At 41.5% G+C, this 19,991-nt stretch overlaps 1 protein-coding gene across 6 annotated transcripts in view; it reads right to left on the bottom strand.

Annotated features, from left to right (window-relative positions):
- Nucleotides 1-19,991, bottom strand: part of CPVL (carboxypeptidase vitellogenic like) — a 127,853-nt gene that overhangs the window by 88,591 nt on the left and 19,271 nt on the right. For 5 of the 6 annotated variants that reach the window (XM_061414254.1, XM_061414255.1, XM_061414253.1 and 2 more), the window contains 2 exons: nt 16,411-16,599; nt 9,303-9,421 (listed from right to left, as the gene is read on the bottom strand). In XM_061414254.1, coding sequence (XP_061270238.1) covers nt 9,303-9,421; nt 16,411-16,599 — 308 coding nt within the window. Of the gene's footprint in view, nt 1-9,302; nt 9,422-16,410; nt 16,600-19,065; nt 19,888-19,991 lie in introns of those variants that run through there. The other variant, XM_061414256.1, reaches the window with a different exon arrangement.

The following is a 19,991-nucleotide window of genomic DNA, read 5'->3' as shown; positions in this document are numbered from 1 at the left end:
ACAGATTGTCATTTGAAGTATTAAAACTCATTTATTTAACATTCTGTACATAAAGAGATTCTTCAAAAACACCCAGCTTCTTCCTCCTTGCTTCTAAGTGAGCATCAGTTCAGTTCAGTTCAGTTCAGTCGCTCAGTTGTGTCCGACTCTTTGCAACCCCATGAATCGCAGCACGCCAGGCCCCTCTGTCCATCACCAACTCCCGGAGTCCACCCAAACCCATGTTCATTGAGTCGGTGATGCCATCTAACCATCTCATCCTCTGTCGTCCCCTTCTCCTCCTGGCCTCAGTCTTTCCCAGCCTCAGGGTCTTTTCAAGTGAGTCAGGTCTTCACATCAGGTGGCCAAAGTATTGGCGTTTCAGCTTCAACATCAGTCCTTCCAATGAACACCCAGGACTGATCTCCTTTAGGATGGACTGACTGGATCTCCTTGCAGTCCAAGGGACTCTCAAGAGTCTTCTCCAACACCACAGTTCAAAAGCACCAATTCTTTGGCACTCAGCTTTCTTCCCAGTCCAACTCTCAAAGTGACCATAGAGGACTCTATATGGAAACACTAATAAAATGAAACCCTCCTGCCCTACTGCTTCCCACATGAGTAGCATCCTCTTATACTTCGAGTCTTCCTTTTCCCCCTGTTTCCCATCAAACCATACCCATCTTTCACTCCATCCTCCCGGGCCCTCCTCGACATCACGTGGTAGATAACCTTCTAACCTTACAAATTATTGAAGCAGTACATTCATACACTGGGGCTGGGGATGCAGTAAACACTTGCAGATTTCAGTACTATATATTGTAGACAGAGGACTTATTGGAGTAACCCTAGGGAATCTTAGGTACCCAATAAGTATTGGAGCAATCTGCCAATGCCAAGGCCTGGGGACATACTCTAGGCACTCCCTTTCTCCAGCCCCACAAAGGAACACCACATTCTGTAAGAGAAAACAGCAACCTAACCACTATAGACCCAAACCAATGGTACCGCTTAAAATAGGAAGTGCAATTAGTAAATTAATTAAGGCTCCCTTCACACTTCTATATGCAGAGGCTGATCATTTGCTTGGTTTAAGTAATGTGTTCTGTTGTAATTGAAATCATTAGTACCCCATGTAACTGTCTTCAAAATTCCCCCAAGTATGTTTGAATGGACTCCCATTTTGCCACACAGGTCCCAGTTCAGCTGATATTTCAGCTGCAACACTAATGATAGTAATGAAGGCAGAGGTTTTTTATTTAAAGCAATTGGTTTTGTGACTAGAACTGTTAACTAGATACTTAATAACATTTTAATTATACACACATATTCCCAACACGTAAAACAACTTACTTAAGACATTCAGTGCTTTTCAGGGGAATTTTACTCACAGTGGTTCATTCTGAACACTCTCTAAAAACTTCCTATACTATGATAGTTGTCACTGTACCATCATATGGACAATTAACTTTTTAAAACTTTTTTTCCGTTCTGAAGCCTCCTCATATCACTTCCAAGTTCCCACTGACTCTCATCAAGCTTTGAATTGTCTCATTCATTTAAGCCAACTCACACCCCACTAGAAACTTCTTTACCTTTCTCCTTCCTAACCTTTCTACCTGGCTGTTATTTCTTCATGAGAAAGTTCTGGCTTCTCTGTTCATGCCTTCTTCCAAAACGCTGGATGTTAGAAGAATGGGGGAAGGGTGTTGGAGAAAAGGACAGACTTTCCTTTCTTGATGCACAGAAAAAAACAGCTGAAAAAGTTTACTTGTTTTTCCAATTAAAATTTCATTTCTCAAAGGCAATGAGGCATATCAAGGTTTCTGCAGAGCCTGAGCATACCTATGGATGGGATGATCCATAATTGATCATTTTTAGCTACTTTCTTTTTGATTTGTCTCACTCACCTACCTTCTATTTTCCCAGATCCCTGATGCTACCAGTACATAGCCAAGAGAAGATAAACAGTGAATGTTTAAAGAAGACAAATGTCTGTGACCTCCACATCTTTACTGTATTATCGGTGTATTTGTAGCCATCAGTGGTAGACATATTTTAAGAGATTTGTCCAAATCACATCCCCTTCTCTAAGTCCATTCACCAATGGAAGCAGCCCATTAGCCATGTTAATTACCACATGACCCAGCACCTTCAGTCTTAGCTCATAGGACCAAGAAAGAAAACCTGACCCAAACTGGGCCAATCACACTCTGCCCCCAGGAGAAGTGCTAGTTAATCTCTGTTTACTGCATGGTCCAAGGACAGATAAACTAGGAAACTGTAGGGTAGCCATCTTCTATTAAATGCCTGTAGAAGCAAAGCAAGCTGATCTGCAATGAAGCATAAATGAGTAATTCACTGGTCTTAGCAGAATAAGATTGAGACAGAAAGACCAGCTGCTGTGGATCCTGACAACTTCTCCGTAACCACATAGTAAATTTTAACTCTTAAATTTTTCTGTTTTTCAAATATTTTTTTTTAACTTGAAAACACTGACCTTCAATACCGTTACAAGTCCTAGTGTTTGCTCCCGCCTCCATTAGCCATGTTCATCCAGCCCAGGACAAGTGTAGGGATATAATACCAGAGGGTCTTCTTCCCCACTGAGCCACTTCCTTTGTGTTGGCCAAATGCCAGCGTGTTGGGTAGGCTTCCTGTGTCCATATTTTAATGTAAATGGATATTCATTATAATGGAAGGATAAATATGTAAACAGAACCATAAATATGTAAAGAGAACTCTAAAGGGTATCTGGGCTGAGGGACCATCTCATAAGGTGGGGTGTGGCCCTTCCCAAGGCCACGGTCCAGATCTTGTTGGAGAAGCTATGGTTCCAGCCCATCGAGGGGCTGAGAAATTCACTGAGGTGCCCAGGCAAAGGAGGCCAACAACCCCTGGACAAGTCGGAAAGGCCTGCACGACAGCAGGCTGTGGCTGGCAGGGGCCAGGAATGCAGAGGAACTCAGGATGCTGGGAGGCTGCTTGCTTGAAGGGCACGGACAACCAGAAGTGCATGGTGTCTGCCAGGAAGGCTGCCGGAAGTGACCCTCTGGGAGGCAGGTGGTCCAGGCTGATGGGAGGGTGCCAGAGAAGGTAGAAAGCCTAGGCTGTAGGAAGCCTGCTCACTGGTGAGACCTGTCTGTGAGGGCCACAGACAGGTGGTCACTGGGATGGAGTCCAGTCTATAAACTTGCTGAGGGTCTTCGTGGTCTGGGTGCCCAGCTAAGGCAGAGCACCACTGATTGTCCCTCCACATACACTGCTGACGGACTGGGCAGCAGGGCCAAGAGAAAGCAAAACGCAGAACAAGGGACCAAGAAGAGAAGTCAACTTCCTCCTGCAATGTCCCTGCAGCACCCTCTACTGACAAAGCTAAATATTGTGTTCGCTGAAAATTCAATACTTGTTAAGTTGGTAAGATACCATTTGAGCACAGGGAGTATGAGAAAATATGTCTGGAGATTACACTAGAGAAAGTACCCTGACCTTTAGTTCTCTCTTTCCAAATTCAAGTGAACTGACTAGCTGCACTGGAATCACTGTGGAACTTGTTAGAAACACTGACCCTGGGCCCTCTCCAGACCAAACAAATCAGATCTCTGCTGGGAGGCGTCACATACTGAGCTGGAGGATCTGTCATATTTGTAAAGCTCCCAAGTTATGTCTGACGCGCAGTCGCATTTGGCAGCTACTGCTCTGTGCCACTCTGTTACTGAAGCAGTCTAAACATCCAGAGGAGGAAGTGAACTGAGTGTGTGCGAAGGCCCTGTCTCTGCACTCCCAGGGTCGGCTGTCTGCTGGCTTCCAGGGACCCTTGGGGACCTGCTCTCCTGCTCCCAGAGAGAATGCCTTTTGCTTTGGCCACAAGCATCAGAGTGGCTCATTGCCTCTGCACTGCAATGTGGATGCGTGGACCGTGTTCACCTAATCCCCCACACTTGTGCTTTTCCTGGCGTCTGGGTAAGCAGGGTCAGCACCTGCAGGACCCTGAGAGGGAGGGAGCATCTCAAATGTTGCCTGCAGGCACCTCCCATGCCTCACCCTATCCCAGCCTTGCTGACTCCTCAATATGATACTGACCTTTCTCCATCACCAGACAGTCAGATTCCAGGAACCCCAGTTATTCTCCTTGGCCTGAGGAACGAGGTAGGGACATGAGTAAAGGGTGCTTAGCGTGTATGTGCGTTCAGCCACTAATTCATGTCTGACTCTTTGCAATCCCATGGACTATAGGCCTCTGTCCACGGGATTCTCCAGACAAAAATACTGGAGTGGATTTCCATTTCCTACTCCAGGGGACCTTCCCAACCCAGGGATTGAACCCATGTGTCCTGCCTTTCCTACAGTGCAGGTGGAGTCTTCATTGCTGAGCCACTGGGGCAGCCCACAGGGGCTTAGACCCAACTCTAAACATCTCAGATGTTGACTCTATGGCAGTTAAATAATCTACAGGTTTTAGATAAATGCATCCCACAAATTACTCCTATATCTATAAGAAAAACTTAAATGCTGAATACTTTTTCTAATGAAAAGGATGCTAATTTCAAAAAATAATATATGATTTTTTACCTTCTTAAACATGAAAAATCCCAATTTCACTTTGCAATTTCCTTTCCCAGTAACAATTAATCCACATTCTTGGCTGGCATCCGGCTCCTTCCGATTTGGAATTGCTCCTTATCTCCCGCCTTCTTTAACCTCCCAAATTATGTCTGGTTTTGTTCTGTAGAGTATTTGTGTTAATACTAGGAAAAACTAGTAATGACAGTGATGATACTGATAATGAAATAATAATAGCAACTCTACTTATTAGATATCAAACACCATTCTGAGACTTTATCATATTATCTCATTTTCTCAAAACCATTGTTCAGCAGGTGTTTTGAGCCTCATTTTAAAATAAGGAAACCAATGCTCAGAGAAGTTAAGAACGTGCCTAAGGTCACATTTGGCATAAGGAGTGGAGCCAAGGTTTTATCCAAACCTGACTCAAGAGCCATACTTTTAACAATTGTAATTTATTGCCCTCCATGATTTGTTTTCTCACAATCAACCTGGAATGATCAATAGCAAATATTTCTCCAACAGAGATTTTCTTTTAAAATCTAATTCTGCCTAATTCTAGTTGGGAAACTTGGAGCTAATTATCTAATCTCTGCAATTCTCTTCCAACTGTAAAATGAAGATAATAATTCCTTCCTCATATGGTTTTCGTAAGGATTAAAGAAAAATGCACAGTATTTATTAGCACATAGTCAACGTTCAATTAAGAGCAGCTATTATAATTGTTACATCTTTATTGGTTTCATTGTACTTTTTATTCTATGAAAAATGACTGTTCATTTCTCATTTTGATCGTGTCCCCCCACTGCACACCAATTTCAAGTTCTGGAACCCATTATTCATTGGTTTGTATATAATAAGAGGGGAGACTCACAGAAATAACAGGAAACACAATTAATTTGAGAAACAGCAGTCCAAAAAATTACCCAGGGGCTATTACAAGTGTGCCATCCTTCCTGGGTCTCTTATTTTCTCTACCTTCAATTTTCGTAAGGGGTCATTTCTCTCCTGATGATCACATCAGCTGTTCCCCTGTGACAGGCAACAAACTATTATTTCTGCCAAATGAAAGGAACTCTCTCCCATCTCAGTGACCACTGCTTCTCCTTGTCGCATGCTTTATCTCCTTCACCCAAAATGGCCTGGTCCATAATTTATAGCCTGACTGCCTCGGCAGGAAAGGTTGCTTTGGGGCCTTGGAGACCTGGCTGTGTGTGGGGGCTCCCCTGGAGGAGGTCTTGGAACTATCTATCCCAGCTGCCATGTGGTGATAACCTGTCAACAGAACCGTCTTTTCATCTCTGTGCCTCTCTCTCTCAGTCTATCACTTCCAATAGAACACCATGTTCTTAAGCATCTTTCATGCTGCAGTGGCCTCAGTTTCAAGTCTTCTGGGATCATCTTAGAATCTGTTTAGGGCTACAATTCTGGGCCCCCAGAGAACATAATCTGGGGGTGCATAGGCAGGTCTTCTTTAACTAAAGGGGGGCCCCAACAGTCCAGTTATTTTACTGCAAGGGGTTTCAGTCCGGCAACTAGGAGTGAGTATAAACCCTAAGCCCTTTTCCCTGACCAGCTTTACAGTCCCAGAGCATCACCGGCCTCCTTGATAAAGCTGTCCACCTGCTTAGAGGCAACCTAAAGAGGAAAAGACTGAGTCTTCGTTTTGTTTTTGTTTGATCATGTCCCTGTTTTCACAAATCTGGATCATTACCAAAAAAAAAAGACATCATGCAGAAATCAATGAAGAGTTCACTGGCATCATAACCAGCCACCAAAGCGGAAGAGAGAGTAAGGAATCGGGTTTGGCAGGACTAGGGTGAGGGTGGAGAGACAGAGGGCATTGGATTTGGAGACCCGGCAGTGGCAGGATTAGGAGAGCTGACCCCAAAAGCTGCACTCACCTCCTCAGTCCCCCATTCTAGCCTTCATCCTAGGTAAGTGCATGGGATAACAGAACCACCTCCATCGGGGTTTGCCTGCTCTGGCTGTTTCTTTCTGGCAAAAGAAGTGTGAGTCACTTTGGGGTCAGGAACACTGAATCCAGGATAGTAGCCTGTAGGCTGAAACAATGATTTCTGAAGCATGGTCCACCTGCTAATCCTACAATTTGCTAGCCTCTCCTAGTTTATGAGTCAGAATCTCTGGGGAATTTGAAGATCATTCTTAAGTACAATAAAATAAAAGAACATATTGTGAATCACTAATCCGGGTAAATTTTTCAAGTATCCATTTTGCACAGAATAATGGCCTTCAGAGATGTACACATCCAAATCCCTAGAACATGTGAATATGTTAATTCTTAAGAAGAATAAGGTTGTAGATGGAACTAAGGTTGCTATTCAACTGACATTAAAATAGGGAGATATATCCTGGATTATCCAGGTGGGTCCAAAGTTATCCCAGGGTCCTTATATGAAGAGAGAGGCAAAATACAAGAGTAGGGAAGGTGATGAATAAGGACTTGGCCAAAGTGATGCAATGTTCAAAGTATTCAGCTCACTAATACGGGCTGTAAAGACAGGAAAAGGAGCCATCGATTCAAAGAATGCCAGCAGCTCTAGAAACTGCAAAAGACAAGGAAACCGATTCTCCCCTGTAGCCTCCAGAAGGACCGCAGCCCTGCCAACAACTTGACTTTAGGCCAGTGAGACCTGTATTGGACTTCTGATCTCTAGAACTGTGAAATAATAAATCTGTGTTGTTTTAGTGACTAAATTTGTACAATCGCAATTGAAAACTCATACAACTGCTATTTATGATAAATGCCTGCATTTGCATATTATATAGATAGATATGATATCACAAACCATACAGTATGGTTTCTGAAAGGCATAAAGTTTAAGAGACTTCTAAGAACACAAGGAAATTTCCCACCTGTCAAAAATAGGTCATCTTTCTAAGCTTAATTTATACCAACTCCTCAATATCATTGTGCTGGATATTTGGATATTTTCTTGACCACTTCTGAAAATCCAGGCTCCACTTGGCTCCATGACATGGTAGGCAGACCTCAATGGGCCAGACTCCTTTGCCCTCTGGTTTTCAGTTGGGTTCCCCCAAGAGGGGTTCCAGCAGGAGTCTAGAGGACAGTCAAGTGCCAGCCTTGCACATGTACACCCATGAGTTCAGTTTAATTCAGTCTCTCAGTCATGTCCAAGTCTTTGTGACCCCATGGACTGCAGCACGCCAGGCTTCCCTTTCCATCACCAGCTCCTGGAACTTGCTCAAACTCATGTCCATCAAGTCAGTGATGCCATCCAACCATCTCATCCTCTGCCATCCCCTTCTCCTCCTGCCTTCAGTCTTTCCCAGCATCAGGGTCTTTTCCAGTGAGTCAGTTCTTCACATCAGGTGGCCAACGTATTTGAGCTTCAGCTTCAGCATCAGTCCTTTCAGTGAATATTCAGGACTGATTTCCTTTACGATTGACTGATTTGATCTCCTTGCAGTCCAAGGGACTCTCAAGAGTCTTTTCCAACACCACAGTTCAAAAGCATCAATTCTTAGGGGCTCATCCATGAAAGTGAGCCCTTAAATTTTGTGCTTTAGGAACCTTACTTGCCTCACCCAAGAGTACAATGAGGAAGAAATAAGGGGTCCAGGAGAGGCCTCCCAGAGTGGTGACAGCCTGAAAACTACTATGAGCCCCAACCACGAAGAACCTGGAATTCCTCACCATTTCTTACATGCCTTCTCCACACCCACCACACACCCACCTGATGAACAATCAGAGGACATGGCTGAGAAAGCAGAAATGAAAAGTCAAGAAAACACAATCCCACAGTACCAAGAGAAGAAACTGTGTTTAAGCAATTTACGCAGTCATTACATATACAGTGCTGTTATATGCATACAATTTGCAAATTTTATGCAAAAATAAACACTACCCTCCACAGGGATAACTTTTTCTTTGTTTTCTCTGGCTTCTGAAGCAAACTCAATTTGGAAAATAAAAATAGAAAATTACCCTGTGGTGGGATAAGATTTATGTATTCATCTCAGTACCTCTTACAATAACCCCCAATAGTATCCATAAGCCTAAAGGGATTTGTCCCTTTAGGGTGTGACCTAAAAGCGCAGTGTGACCCTGAGTTGAGCTAAATGCAGCTGGTAAAGTACAAGGATATATGTCTGTATGAATGTGAGGTGAAGAGACCCCTCCTTGGAAGCCATCCTGGGTCACCAGTCCTTCCCAGCCCTCCCCTAATGGCCCACAGAGTGAGTTCAGTTCTCTCTCCTTTGTGTCCCCACAAAGTTCTACACAGTAAGTGGGTACTGGATGCACAAAGGAGTCTAAGAACAATAATCAGTACAGTAAAATCCACCGACAGAGCAGTCAATGCCTGACTAAATGTAGACAGGCTTAGACATGCATTACCTGTGAACTTCAGGAATCTCCCCACTCCTTGTCCTTCCTTGTTCCCCACCACCCATCCCTGCCCCCAAATATTTTTAGAATAAAGCAACAAAAAGATAGGAAGAAGATTGTGGCAGGAAGAGGATAGCAGCACTGATACTGTGAATAATGTTGCAAGGAATTTAAAAGTTGGACCTCCCCCGGTAACATTTGTTTCCTGCACATAAACAGGAAGACTACATGGAATCACTGGCACTTATTTTTAGGAAAAAAAAAATCTTAAAGATTAAAAAACACAAAAACACCCTTGGGTTGATTGTAGACCGACGTTTCCACCCGGAGCAAACAGTCAGCTCTTGAGCACCAGGGTCCTGTGCGGGCACTGCTATGGGCCTACCTTTGCCGGAAAGAACCAGAAGAAAATGTTGCTGTTGTAAGTCTTATTCACGGTGATGTAGCCAGAATAGCTCGTCAAATTCCATCCTGGGAAAGGAGGTACCAAACTCAACTGTCTCCCTAGTGGGGGAAAAAATGTATAAGGATTAGACAAAAAATAAATGCAGCACTGGCCATCTCCATCTTGGCCAGACTTCTCCCAGGGGCCAGGTCTGGAATCAGTGATCAGAAAGGCTACAGGGATTGCCATAAAGGTGTTTACTGCCCTGGCCAGGTCCACATATTCAACATTCACCTTTTAGCCAAGAAGAAAGTCAGCTATCCTCAACTCCACTCTAAAGTTAAATCAAGGTGTCATATTGGGCCACCTGGAAGCCAGGGCAGGATAAAGTCGCCTAATTCCAAACGGTGGGGGTGAGGGGTGCAAGGGAAATAACACAGTGAATGATCTCTCAGCCTGGGGCAGGCCTGAGTTCTCCATACTCTTCTGATGGTGAGAGCAAAGGGCCTGACACTTCCACTAAGGGAAATGAAGTGAGGCGTGTGGGGAGTGGGGATAACTAGGGACAGCCAGGGAGGGTGGGGAGAGGCAGGCAGTGGGACTGCGGGTGATCGTGAGGCTACCCAGAGGGAGCCAAACAGGGCAGGGGAGAGATGTGAAAGGCACAGGTCCCCGTTTTCTTATGGCAGCAAAAGGACAGGGAGGGAGAAAGAGGTAACACTCAGATAGCTGAGGCCGCCCAAGAGTAAACAAAACCAATAGAACTAATATTTCCAAGGCCGATATAGCAAGGGTTTTATATTATGTGGTATAATTATTACCTCCACTTTACAGATGAGAAAGCTAAAAGCATGGAGGGGTTAAGTAATTTGCCCAAGGTAAGTAAAAGAGGGCTAAACCCAGCACTCAGGCTGCAGAGATAGCTCCTGCCCCTACCCTGCTACAAGGCATCTCAGCTAGAGAGTCAGTCAGAAGGTGTAGGCAGCAGGGAGTGGAGGGGGAAGCAGTGAGTAAGAAAGGAGTGGAGAAGGGACAGTAAACAGGTAGGAAGCAGGGGGTGGTGGTGAAGTCTGGGTGAAGAGGAGACCTTTAGGGGGAACAAAGGAAGTGTCCCTGCTAAAAATGGATCATTCAAGAATAGCTACTTAAGTCTGGGACTTACTAAGTTGGAGACTGGTTAGTAGAGAGTAGATAAGGAAGCTCCATCCTATACATGTGCTACCAACTAGAGATGCCTCCAGTGGGTTGCCGGAGCCCACGGGCCCTGGAATGCCGATTGACAGCGTCTCTTCCCAACTTGGTATTCAGTGACATCACTGATAGTGTGTGGTAAGCCATGGTGTAAATGTGGATATTGATCTTTCCACCCTGGACTTCATGTGAGGATCAAATGAAAGCATGCATGTGACCCCTGAGCACAGAGATGCACATAAAATAAGGGCTCGGGCAAAGAAAGGGGTGATTCTCATAAGCCCGTGGGCCACCCCCAGAACAGTCTAGAAGACTTTGCCTTTTCTGGACTCAGTGCAGTTCCCCCAGGAAAGATTAATTCAACCTCTCGATTCATACAAGTTTGCAGACATGTTGGGCGTGGGGCATATGCTTAGTTGCCACTGAGTTTAGCGTTAGGTAATGATAATAGGCGGAGAAGGCAATGGCACCCCACTCCAGTACTCTTGCCGGGAAAATCCCATGGACGGAGGAGCCTGGTGGGCTGCTGTTTATGGAGTCGCACAGAGTCGGACAAAGTCGGACATGACTGAGCGACTTCACTTTCACTTTCTCTACCTCTTCCCCATTTTCTTCCCCATGAGATACATCCCTCCCAATCAAAAAAAAAAAAAAAAAAAGGCAAAGACAAAAGAAAGATATTACAGAAAAGGGAGATGTTAGGGGAAAATAATGTGTACCTGCCCATTCCCATTCCCCCACCATTCCCTCTTCCCGTCTTTGCTTCCACTCTCATTTAGCCCAAAGCAAAATCAACTCCAGGGCTGGGCAATCTTTAAAACAATTCTTTTGGCCATTTTTTTGGAGATATAATTGACATACAACATGATACTGGTTTCAGATGTACAACATGATTGAATATTCATACACTATATGTTCTGTAAAGATCACCACAGTAAGTCTAGTTAACATCCATCACCCGCTACAGTTACAATTTTTATTCTTGTGATGAGGACTTTTAAGATTTACTCTCTTAGCAACTTTCAAATATGCAAGACAGTTTATTAACTGTTCTTACTATGACGTACATCCACAGCCCACATCCTATCTTTTGAAGTTGGAAGTTTGTACCTAAAACACTTTTGAAATATTTTTCACAAAACTATTAACCTTCTCAAAATCCAACAGAGACCCTTCCAAAAAAAGGAGAGTAGAGAACTGAAGACTGAGGGGTTGGGAATGAGTGAGAAGTGAATCCCAGGGGAGTAAATGGGCATTCAAGAAAGACAGAGAAAAATGAGAAAGGTCAGAGTAGAATGAGAAGAAGAGAAAACATAATAGAAAGGAGCAGGAGGGAACGGACTTCGGGAGATGGGTGACTGAATCAATTTATCTCTCTTGAGACCAGCACAACACGAGGTCCGCTGGCCTGCTCTGAAGATGACTCACATGCTTACTCAGTCCTCTCTTTCTGACCCTTTCTGAGCATCTCAAAGTTCTATCTCTGTTGCCTTGAACTGACGGGGGTATATTTTATACCTTCCTTTCTAGATCAGAGGCTATTGGAAAGCAGGGAATTTGCGTTGCTTACCTTTGTACCCCCAGGGACACAGCATGCTGATTGAAACACTTAAGACATCCAATACATACTTGTAATGAATAAATGTGAATTAACGAACTAAAACATGACACACTGGCAATGCACTCAGACTCGCTCATTTCTACAAAAACCTCCAAAGGCAGGCGGGCCTTATTAAGATCTTAGGAAATTCAGAAAAACTTTTCTCCGGCCCACAAAGAAGTGCTTCGCCTTGTTTTTAATTTTAAATTTCCTCTAACTATACCACTGCTGCTGCTAAATCGCTTCAGTCGTGTCTGACTCTGTGCGACCTCATAGACGGCAGCCCACCAGGCTCCCCCATCCCTGGGATTCTCCAGGCAAGAACACTGCCACAGTAAAATGATTAAAAGTTCTTTCAAATAAATTGATTTTTTTTTTTTTTTGGCATTTTCAAATGTCCCATTCATCCTTTCAGAATCTGTTAATAGAATGTGGAAAATAAACTCCCTAGATGTAGGAGTTTCTTTCTTCCTGGAACCATGACTCATAATACAAATGTTTGAAACAGTTGAAAAAAGGAAAAAGGTTTTCTTTGAAGCAGCTTCACTTCCTACATCTTACTGCGGTGACTGGTGCTTGTGATAGTAACACTTCCAATCCAAAAAGATTGGACCACGACCAAAAAAGGGCTTGAACCAGCTAATGAGGCACTCCATATTTGCAAAGACTTGCAACACATCTGGGTGGACAGGATACTACCAGGCCATAATTTTTAATAAATTAAGACCCAATAGCAAAATATTCTTTAAAGTTTATGAAAAGGCAGTGTTTGGAAATACACTAAAATTGCCCCCCATATTAATTTTATTCATTTTGTTTCAGAGAGTGACAGTTTATTCTAGCTGCAGAGAAAGCAAACACACAGTTACAACTAACTACATAAAACTAAGCTAGTTAACTTGGAATTTAAAAGAAATTAAAATTTTCTGTGTCTTTTTGTGAACTACTGTTTATCTCAGAAATGTTTTGTTGTGATATTAAGACTCATGTCCCTAAGATTTCAACAGATTTGATGCACAAAAGGGATTCAGGGGAGTGAGCTGACCATCTGTCCAGAGCTTCCTGAACTTTCAGTAAAGCGAATGAATAAAATTACATTTAATTATGCTGTCAGGGCTACATCTGAATACCCAGATGTACCAGATTTTGGATCAGCCATTTAAAATTCCATTCAAAGATTTTTGACTGTGTAACAGAACTTTAGAAAGTGATATTACACTGGATTTAATATTTTAAATGTTATCACTTATCAGATGGTGATCTAACAGGATTGGCACAAAAGGATAGAAGATAAGACTATTTCCCTTGAAATCTTTCTTTACTACCGTTAACATCCATAAGAGGAAAATGCTCATAGGCAAGAAATCCAGGAATGGGTGGGATGTGGATCTCGGGCAGATTTCTCTATATTCTCTGTACTTGGTTCTGATGTACAATTCAAAGACACTTTCCCTTAATGCTGTTTAAGCTGTCTCCCTCTCTCAGGATGTGCAGGCTCTTTCTTACTTGTCCAAATCTTACCCTATATTTTCAAGTCTGGCCACATAGCACAGTGGTTCCTACCTTGTGTTGTGGGTCAGCAGTGTGTGTGTGTGTGTGTGTGTACGCGCAGGTGTGCGTGCACACGTGTGCACGTGCTCAGTTGTGTCTGACTTTTTGCGACTCCATGGGCTATAGCCTGCCAGGCTCCTCTGCCCACAGAATTTTCCAGGCAAGAATACTGAAGTAGATTGCTATTTCCTATTCCAGGGAATCTTCCTGACCCAGGAATCATGAGTCAGCAGAGATAGGTTTTAATGTCAGATCTGCCACTTACTAGCTTTACATAGCCCTGGGCAAGATACTTAATTTCTCTAGGCCTCAGTTTTCTCATCTATAAAGTGGGAACAATAACTATTCATTCTTCATTAGGGTTGCTCTAAGGATTAAAAGAGATAATGTGTGTAAGGCATAATTTCTGGAACATAGTTAGGTCTCAAATCCAAATTCTACAAATATTTATTGAGTGCCTATTACATACAGGCACTGTGAGAGGAACAGGGGATATAATTACTACTAAATGTTAGCTATTTATTTCTTACTACCACTGTTACTACTACTACTACTATTTTATACCTGGATTATGCCAACCAACAGGGATAGCTTCCTTCTAAAAATTTACAGCATATCTACCTCAAATGTAATCCTTTAGCACTTTAGAGTGCATTGCCTGATTCCTTCTTTCATGTGTGTGCATCTGGTTACTCCAGAAGAGGACAAGTTTTTTAAACAAAGGAAAATGAATTATAGTAGGCAAATTACAGAGCAGAAGGCAGAAAATTTGGATCTTGATCCCATCTCTGCTACTATTACCTGTGTCCTCTTGGGCAAGTCATGTAAAATATTTGAGTCTCAAGCTCCTCATCTATGGATTCTAGGGTTTGGTGATGAGTATTTAACTCTGCTATGTGAATGAACATAATCTCAGTCATCAGTACCCACTTATTAAAGAAGCTAAAAGCAATGCATATGACTCAATTGGGTGGATTTAGAGTAATGATAATTTGCCTCTTCATTTACGTCAAGTGACATCAGCCTATACCACTGGGCTGCCATATTTTCATGACTTTTCTACATCAAGCAAAATTGAGGCTTTTGAAAAAAAGACTGCGTTGCCTCATTCTATTATCATTGACTATATTATCAAAGTTTTTCATTTTTTCTTACAAAAAAATATGATGAAACACAGAATCAATGCATATTTCAGGCAAAGATATATGAACAGAACTCAAATGCACCCATGAGAAGGGAAAATGTTTTGGCTTTAAATTAAAAAAAAAAAAAATGACAGTCTATTGACTATGAGATCTCTTCAAATGAAGAAAAGTTGCTTTATTTTAAACTTCCATACATAGTATATGCATTTATTTTTTATCTTTAAAATGATCATTTCCCTAAAATTTCTAGTTTCAGTTCCACATGTCCACGAAATCTACCAGCATATCAGCCTCACAAGCATTAAGTCTGCCTTCCTACATGTGACTAGGGATAAAATCCAAAGCAAACACTAAGACCTCCATCTATGGATGCTCATCTCCAAGATATGCTCCACCAAGAGATGTCCCATCCCATCACGTTTCCCCTCTCTACTGGATCACTTTGTCATTATCTCCTACCTTCTTAATGACCCTGCCTGACTCCATAACTCTCCTCAGCCACCACCCCATTTCTCTGCTTCCTTTCACACACAGCTCTTCAGGATAGCTGTCTATATACTATTTTATAGTTTAGGAGCATCGTGAGGTCCAGAAAGATTACATCATTTATCTTATACAGTGATTTCCCTAAGCATGAAGAAGCATTAAGAGTACAGGCAGGTCATAAATTTTAGACTCTGATGACACCAAATGACACCTTTTTGTACTAGTATTAGGACAATCTCTAAATAAAAGCCACCAGCGAATACAGGTATTTAGAGAGCAACTTACAGGTTACAAAGAGTTTTCATGTACTTTTTTTGATCTGATATTTTTAACATCTCTGTGACTTGGGTGAATTGTTTTATCTACATCTAATCAATGAGGAAAATGAGTCCTAAGACTCAGATAACTTCTCAGGCAAAGGGGCCAAGCACAATGGCTGTGAGCTTAGACTCTGGAATGAAGCTGTCTGGATGTAACCCTTGCATCTACCAGCTGGTGTCTGCATGACTGGCAAGTAACTTTATTTCTTTCTGCTTTAGTTATCTTCTGTGTAAAGAGGCTTAAATAGGTTGTTGAGATGCTTAAATGCTTTTATATCCAATGCTTGGAAGCAATAACTGACACAGAGTAAGTTCTAAGGTTATTATTAGCCCTATTAAATGACCAGGCTTCCCTGGTGGCTCAGAGGTTAAAGCATCTGCCCGAAATGCAGGAGACCTGGGTTCCATCCCTGGGTTGGGAAGATCCCCTGGAGAAGGAAATGGCAACCCACTCCAGTATTCTTGCCTGGAGAATCCCATGAACGGAGGAGCCCGGTGGGCTACAGTCCACGGGGTCGCAAAGAGTCGGACATGACTGAGCGACTTCACTTTCACTTTCATTAAATGACCAGTTGTAGACAGGCACTATACTAGTTTTATAAATAGATATGTGGAGACTCAACTACTAGTTAATCTGACCCTGATGAACTTTCTTTTTAGCTCAAAACTCTGATACTATATGATATCAAATTGTTAATATATGAAATAAAACAATTGAGTAAAATATCATATTGTCTTTTGGATCCTGTGAGACATCTGCTAAAGCAACAACTGTTGAAAGTATACAGTTTCAGTGGTTTCAGATTTAAGCTTACCTTCTTCAAGTTTCCCAGTTTCAATATAAGGAGTCAGAAATAACCGCTGTCCTGGGTCTCCTTTACGTGGACTGGAAACATGGCCTTTTCTGTACAAGGAGCGAAACAGCCCATCAGCACCAGGGCTGAGCACCAACAAGACCAGCAAAAACAGTGCCTTCCACATGGCACCAACCGTTCCCTCTGGGCCTAGAATGAAAACAATAACTTTCCACAAATGAATCCAAAGAGTAAATATTTACCAAACCCCTTTATATGCAAAACACTCATTTAGTCACTCAAAAAATACATATAAAGCTCTTTGCTAAGTACCTTGCTGCTGCTGCTGCTAAGTTGATTCAGTCGTGTCCGACTCTGTGCGACCCCATAGACGGCAGCCCACCACGCTCCCCTGTCCCTGGGATTCTCCAGGCAGGAACACTGGAGTGGGTTGTCATTTCCTTCTCCAATGCATGAAAGCGAAAAGTGAAAGTGAAGTTGCTCAGTTGTGTCCAACTCTTAGCAACCCCATGGACTGAAGCCTACCAGGCTCCTCTGTCTATGGGATTTCCCAGGCAAGAGTACTGGAGTGGAGTGCCATTGCCTTCTCTGGCTAGTACCTTAGATAAAGCCTAAATCAGGTCAACCCAGTCCTTGCTCATCCTGAAATTAACAGTCTAATGGAATGCTATTTAAGTGATTGGCAATATAACTAGAGCAACAACTTCTATTTCTAAAACTGTGGTATGGAAAATAAATTCTATGAAGGATTACAGGAAGCATGAAAACAAAAGGGACTTCAAACAAATCACAAAGTGAGTGGGAGGGACAGTCATCCACTCCAGGCAGAGGACTCAGAACATATTTCAGGACAGGAGAACCTAGGAAGGAAGGCCTTACCAAGGTAGAAGGTGAGTAAAAGGTGGGTGGAACTCAGTTAGGCAGGAGAAATGGGGTGGAAGTGCAAAGCTTGAGAAAAGGTGAGACCTGACTTGTCCATGGGTGTTTTGCAGGGAAATTTAAAATAATTAGAATAGATTTCTGGCCACCTTTTTATCTCTTACAAATCACTAAACTTTGCATTCAAAAACAAAAAAGAAAGAAAGAAGAGACAGAAGATCCTACAACCATTTACAGGCCCTTACCCCTATAGCAAGATGACCAGTGAACTCAAAAGTTAGACCTCACACTTTATTAATACAAAGCTTTTCAAGGATCTTCTAACCTGATGTTTGCTTGATAATAATAACATAAAAATGTGTGGTGAATTCCATAAACTTGAAAACATGTAAATTGTTTTTACAATGGGTATTTCCAATGTATTTTTAGCTGATCTGAACTTCCTGATAACTCAACCAGGAAAAGAAGGGTTATCATCATTAATCTTAGACACGGAAAATTTGACTCAAAGGAGTACCTTATCTACAGACATCAAAGCAGAGAAATCAGAACTAGTATGCAGTCAGGGCTGGGCTGAGGATAAGGTGAGTCTGATGTAGATGTAAAGTGGGACCTTATATTGTTTTTTAATTTTGAAATTTTGTCCATCAAGAATTTCTTTGTTAATTTTGATTTTTTCAAGTATTGCATTAAATATTATTTATCTTGATTACTGAGTCTTTTGGCAGTCTTAGATTTTACATCCAAGGCAGGTGCCTCAATTGCTTCTGTTAATCCTGACTCTATTAAGTAATATGATTCTTGCACCAGTGCTATTAAATGACTCTGTACTACTGCTAGTCAAATACTCTGCTCCCTCAAATTCTGGATGCAAGAGAAATATACAATATAGGCAAATACAATGCTTGCCCTGATTGTTCAGTGCCTTAATATACCAAGTCATTGATATACCTTAAAAACATACAAGGTGTTGTAATCTATTAACCACATGCTAATCACAATCCAATTTAGCATAATAGGAAAATATTGGTTTTAGCAGGTTTAGAAAGGTTTTCAGCCACATTTCTCCAATAAGATAAAAGTTTATAATTATAATTTGATTGAATACATAACCTTTGTCAAGTCTTTCATGGTTAACTTAATAGAATTCCCCAGACTTAATGTAAACAAGCCCAACCAAATAGACCATGTACTTAAGAGTGGTTTTGTCTATTTACTATAATAAAGAACAAAATGACTTTAGAAACTGAAATAAGGTTCCCAAGAAGCCCAAGTATTATGACCACTATGGCACTGATAAAAGATTTTTTTTGAATTATAAGAACTTGTTATGCTAATGTTTTAATAAAAGCTACTTTCAAGGAATGCTTGAAGTCAACAATCTTACTCTCTAACTGGTTCATGGGGAAAAAATAAATCTGTGGTATTAAAAACATATTGGAAGGAGCTCTTCCATTAAGAGGCTTTTTCCTGCAGGCAGAAACAAGGAACTAATCATACCATCTAATTTCTCAATCATTCTGCTGTAAACATCCAGCTCCCTTTAATGGAAATCATTAATATTTAAATAACCAGGGTAGTTACAACTTCTTTTGTCAGCAAATGTTGACTCAAAGATGTTAAAGAAAGAAAGGTGAAATTGGTCTTGTTTTAACTGACAAAAATCTAACACACAAAAGAAAGAGTTGGGTCAACTTAGGAGCCCTCATTAACATTTAATCAAACAACTATGAGAGTCATGGTTTCCCATGTAGGTGAATTAAAAAAACAACATACTTCATTTCACTGTTTCATTTAATGGTCAGAGTTCCTAGACTGTGCTTAGCTGTCATCTCTCCTGATGAAAATGAAAGCCATATCATGAATGGAGTATTTTTTTTCTTCACATCTTTCACTAATGTATTTTGCCTATCCTAAATTAGCCAAAATCTTTTCATTTATTGAACATGTATTGAGTCCTTTCTAAACTAATAAACTCTGTATTGGAAGTTATTGCCTGCAGAGAGTGAAAAAATTATTAACCCTACACTCTATTATGTATCTACTTGAAGTGATATGAAAACATTGGTGCTATTTCCAGTTCAAATACATCTTACTGAAGGATACAGGCAAACCGCTCCTCTTAATAAATGTTCAGAAACAGAATAAAATATATGCAAGTACAAAACAATATTGGCAGAATCAAATATGCTAAAGGTCAAAATCTGTGATTCACTATTCACGGTCTAATTGCGTGTATGTGCTAAGTCACTTCAGTCGTGTTCGACTCTATGTGACCCTATGAACTATAGCCTGCCAGGCTCCTCTGTCCACAGGGATTCTCTAGGCAAGAATACTGACATGGGTTGCCATGCCCTCCTCCAGAGGATCTTTCCGACCCAGGGATTGAATCCACATCTCTTATGTTTCCTGCACTGGCAGGCAAGTTCTTTACCACTAGCGCCACCTGTGAAGCCCAAAACCTTCTTACTAAAAACCTTAAATATTACAACTGGAAATTATGTGTATAAGATACAATTTTTTTATATCAACAAAGGTATTTATCACAGTATTATTTAGAATAAACTGTCAATAATGTAAACAATTTAAGATAAGTTACTGTACATCAAAAAATGGAATCATATACAGCAATTAAAATGACTCTACTGAGAATGTTTTATAAAATATACTAAAATATTAGGTAAAAAAAAGCAAGATATTAA

Source organism: Bos javanicus, chromosome 4 (genome assembly GCF_032452875.1).
Source record: "Bos javanicus breed banteng chromosome 4, ARS-OSU_banteng_1.0, whole genome shotgun sequence".
Classification (NCBI taxonomy): domain Eukaryota; kingdom Metazoa; phylum Chordata; class Mammalia; order Artiodactyla; family Bovidae; genus Bos; species Bos javanicus.
This window is presented reverse-complemented; position numbering and strand designations above follow the sequence as displayed.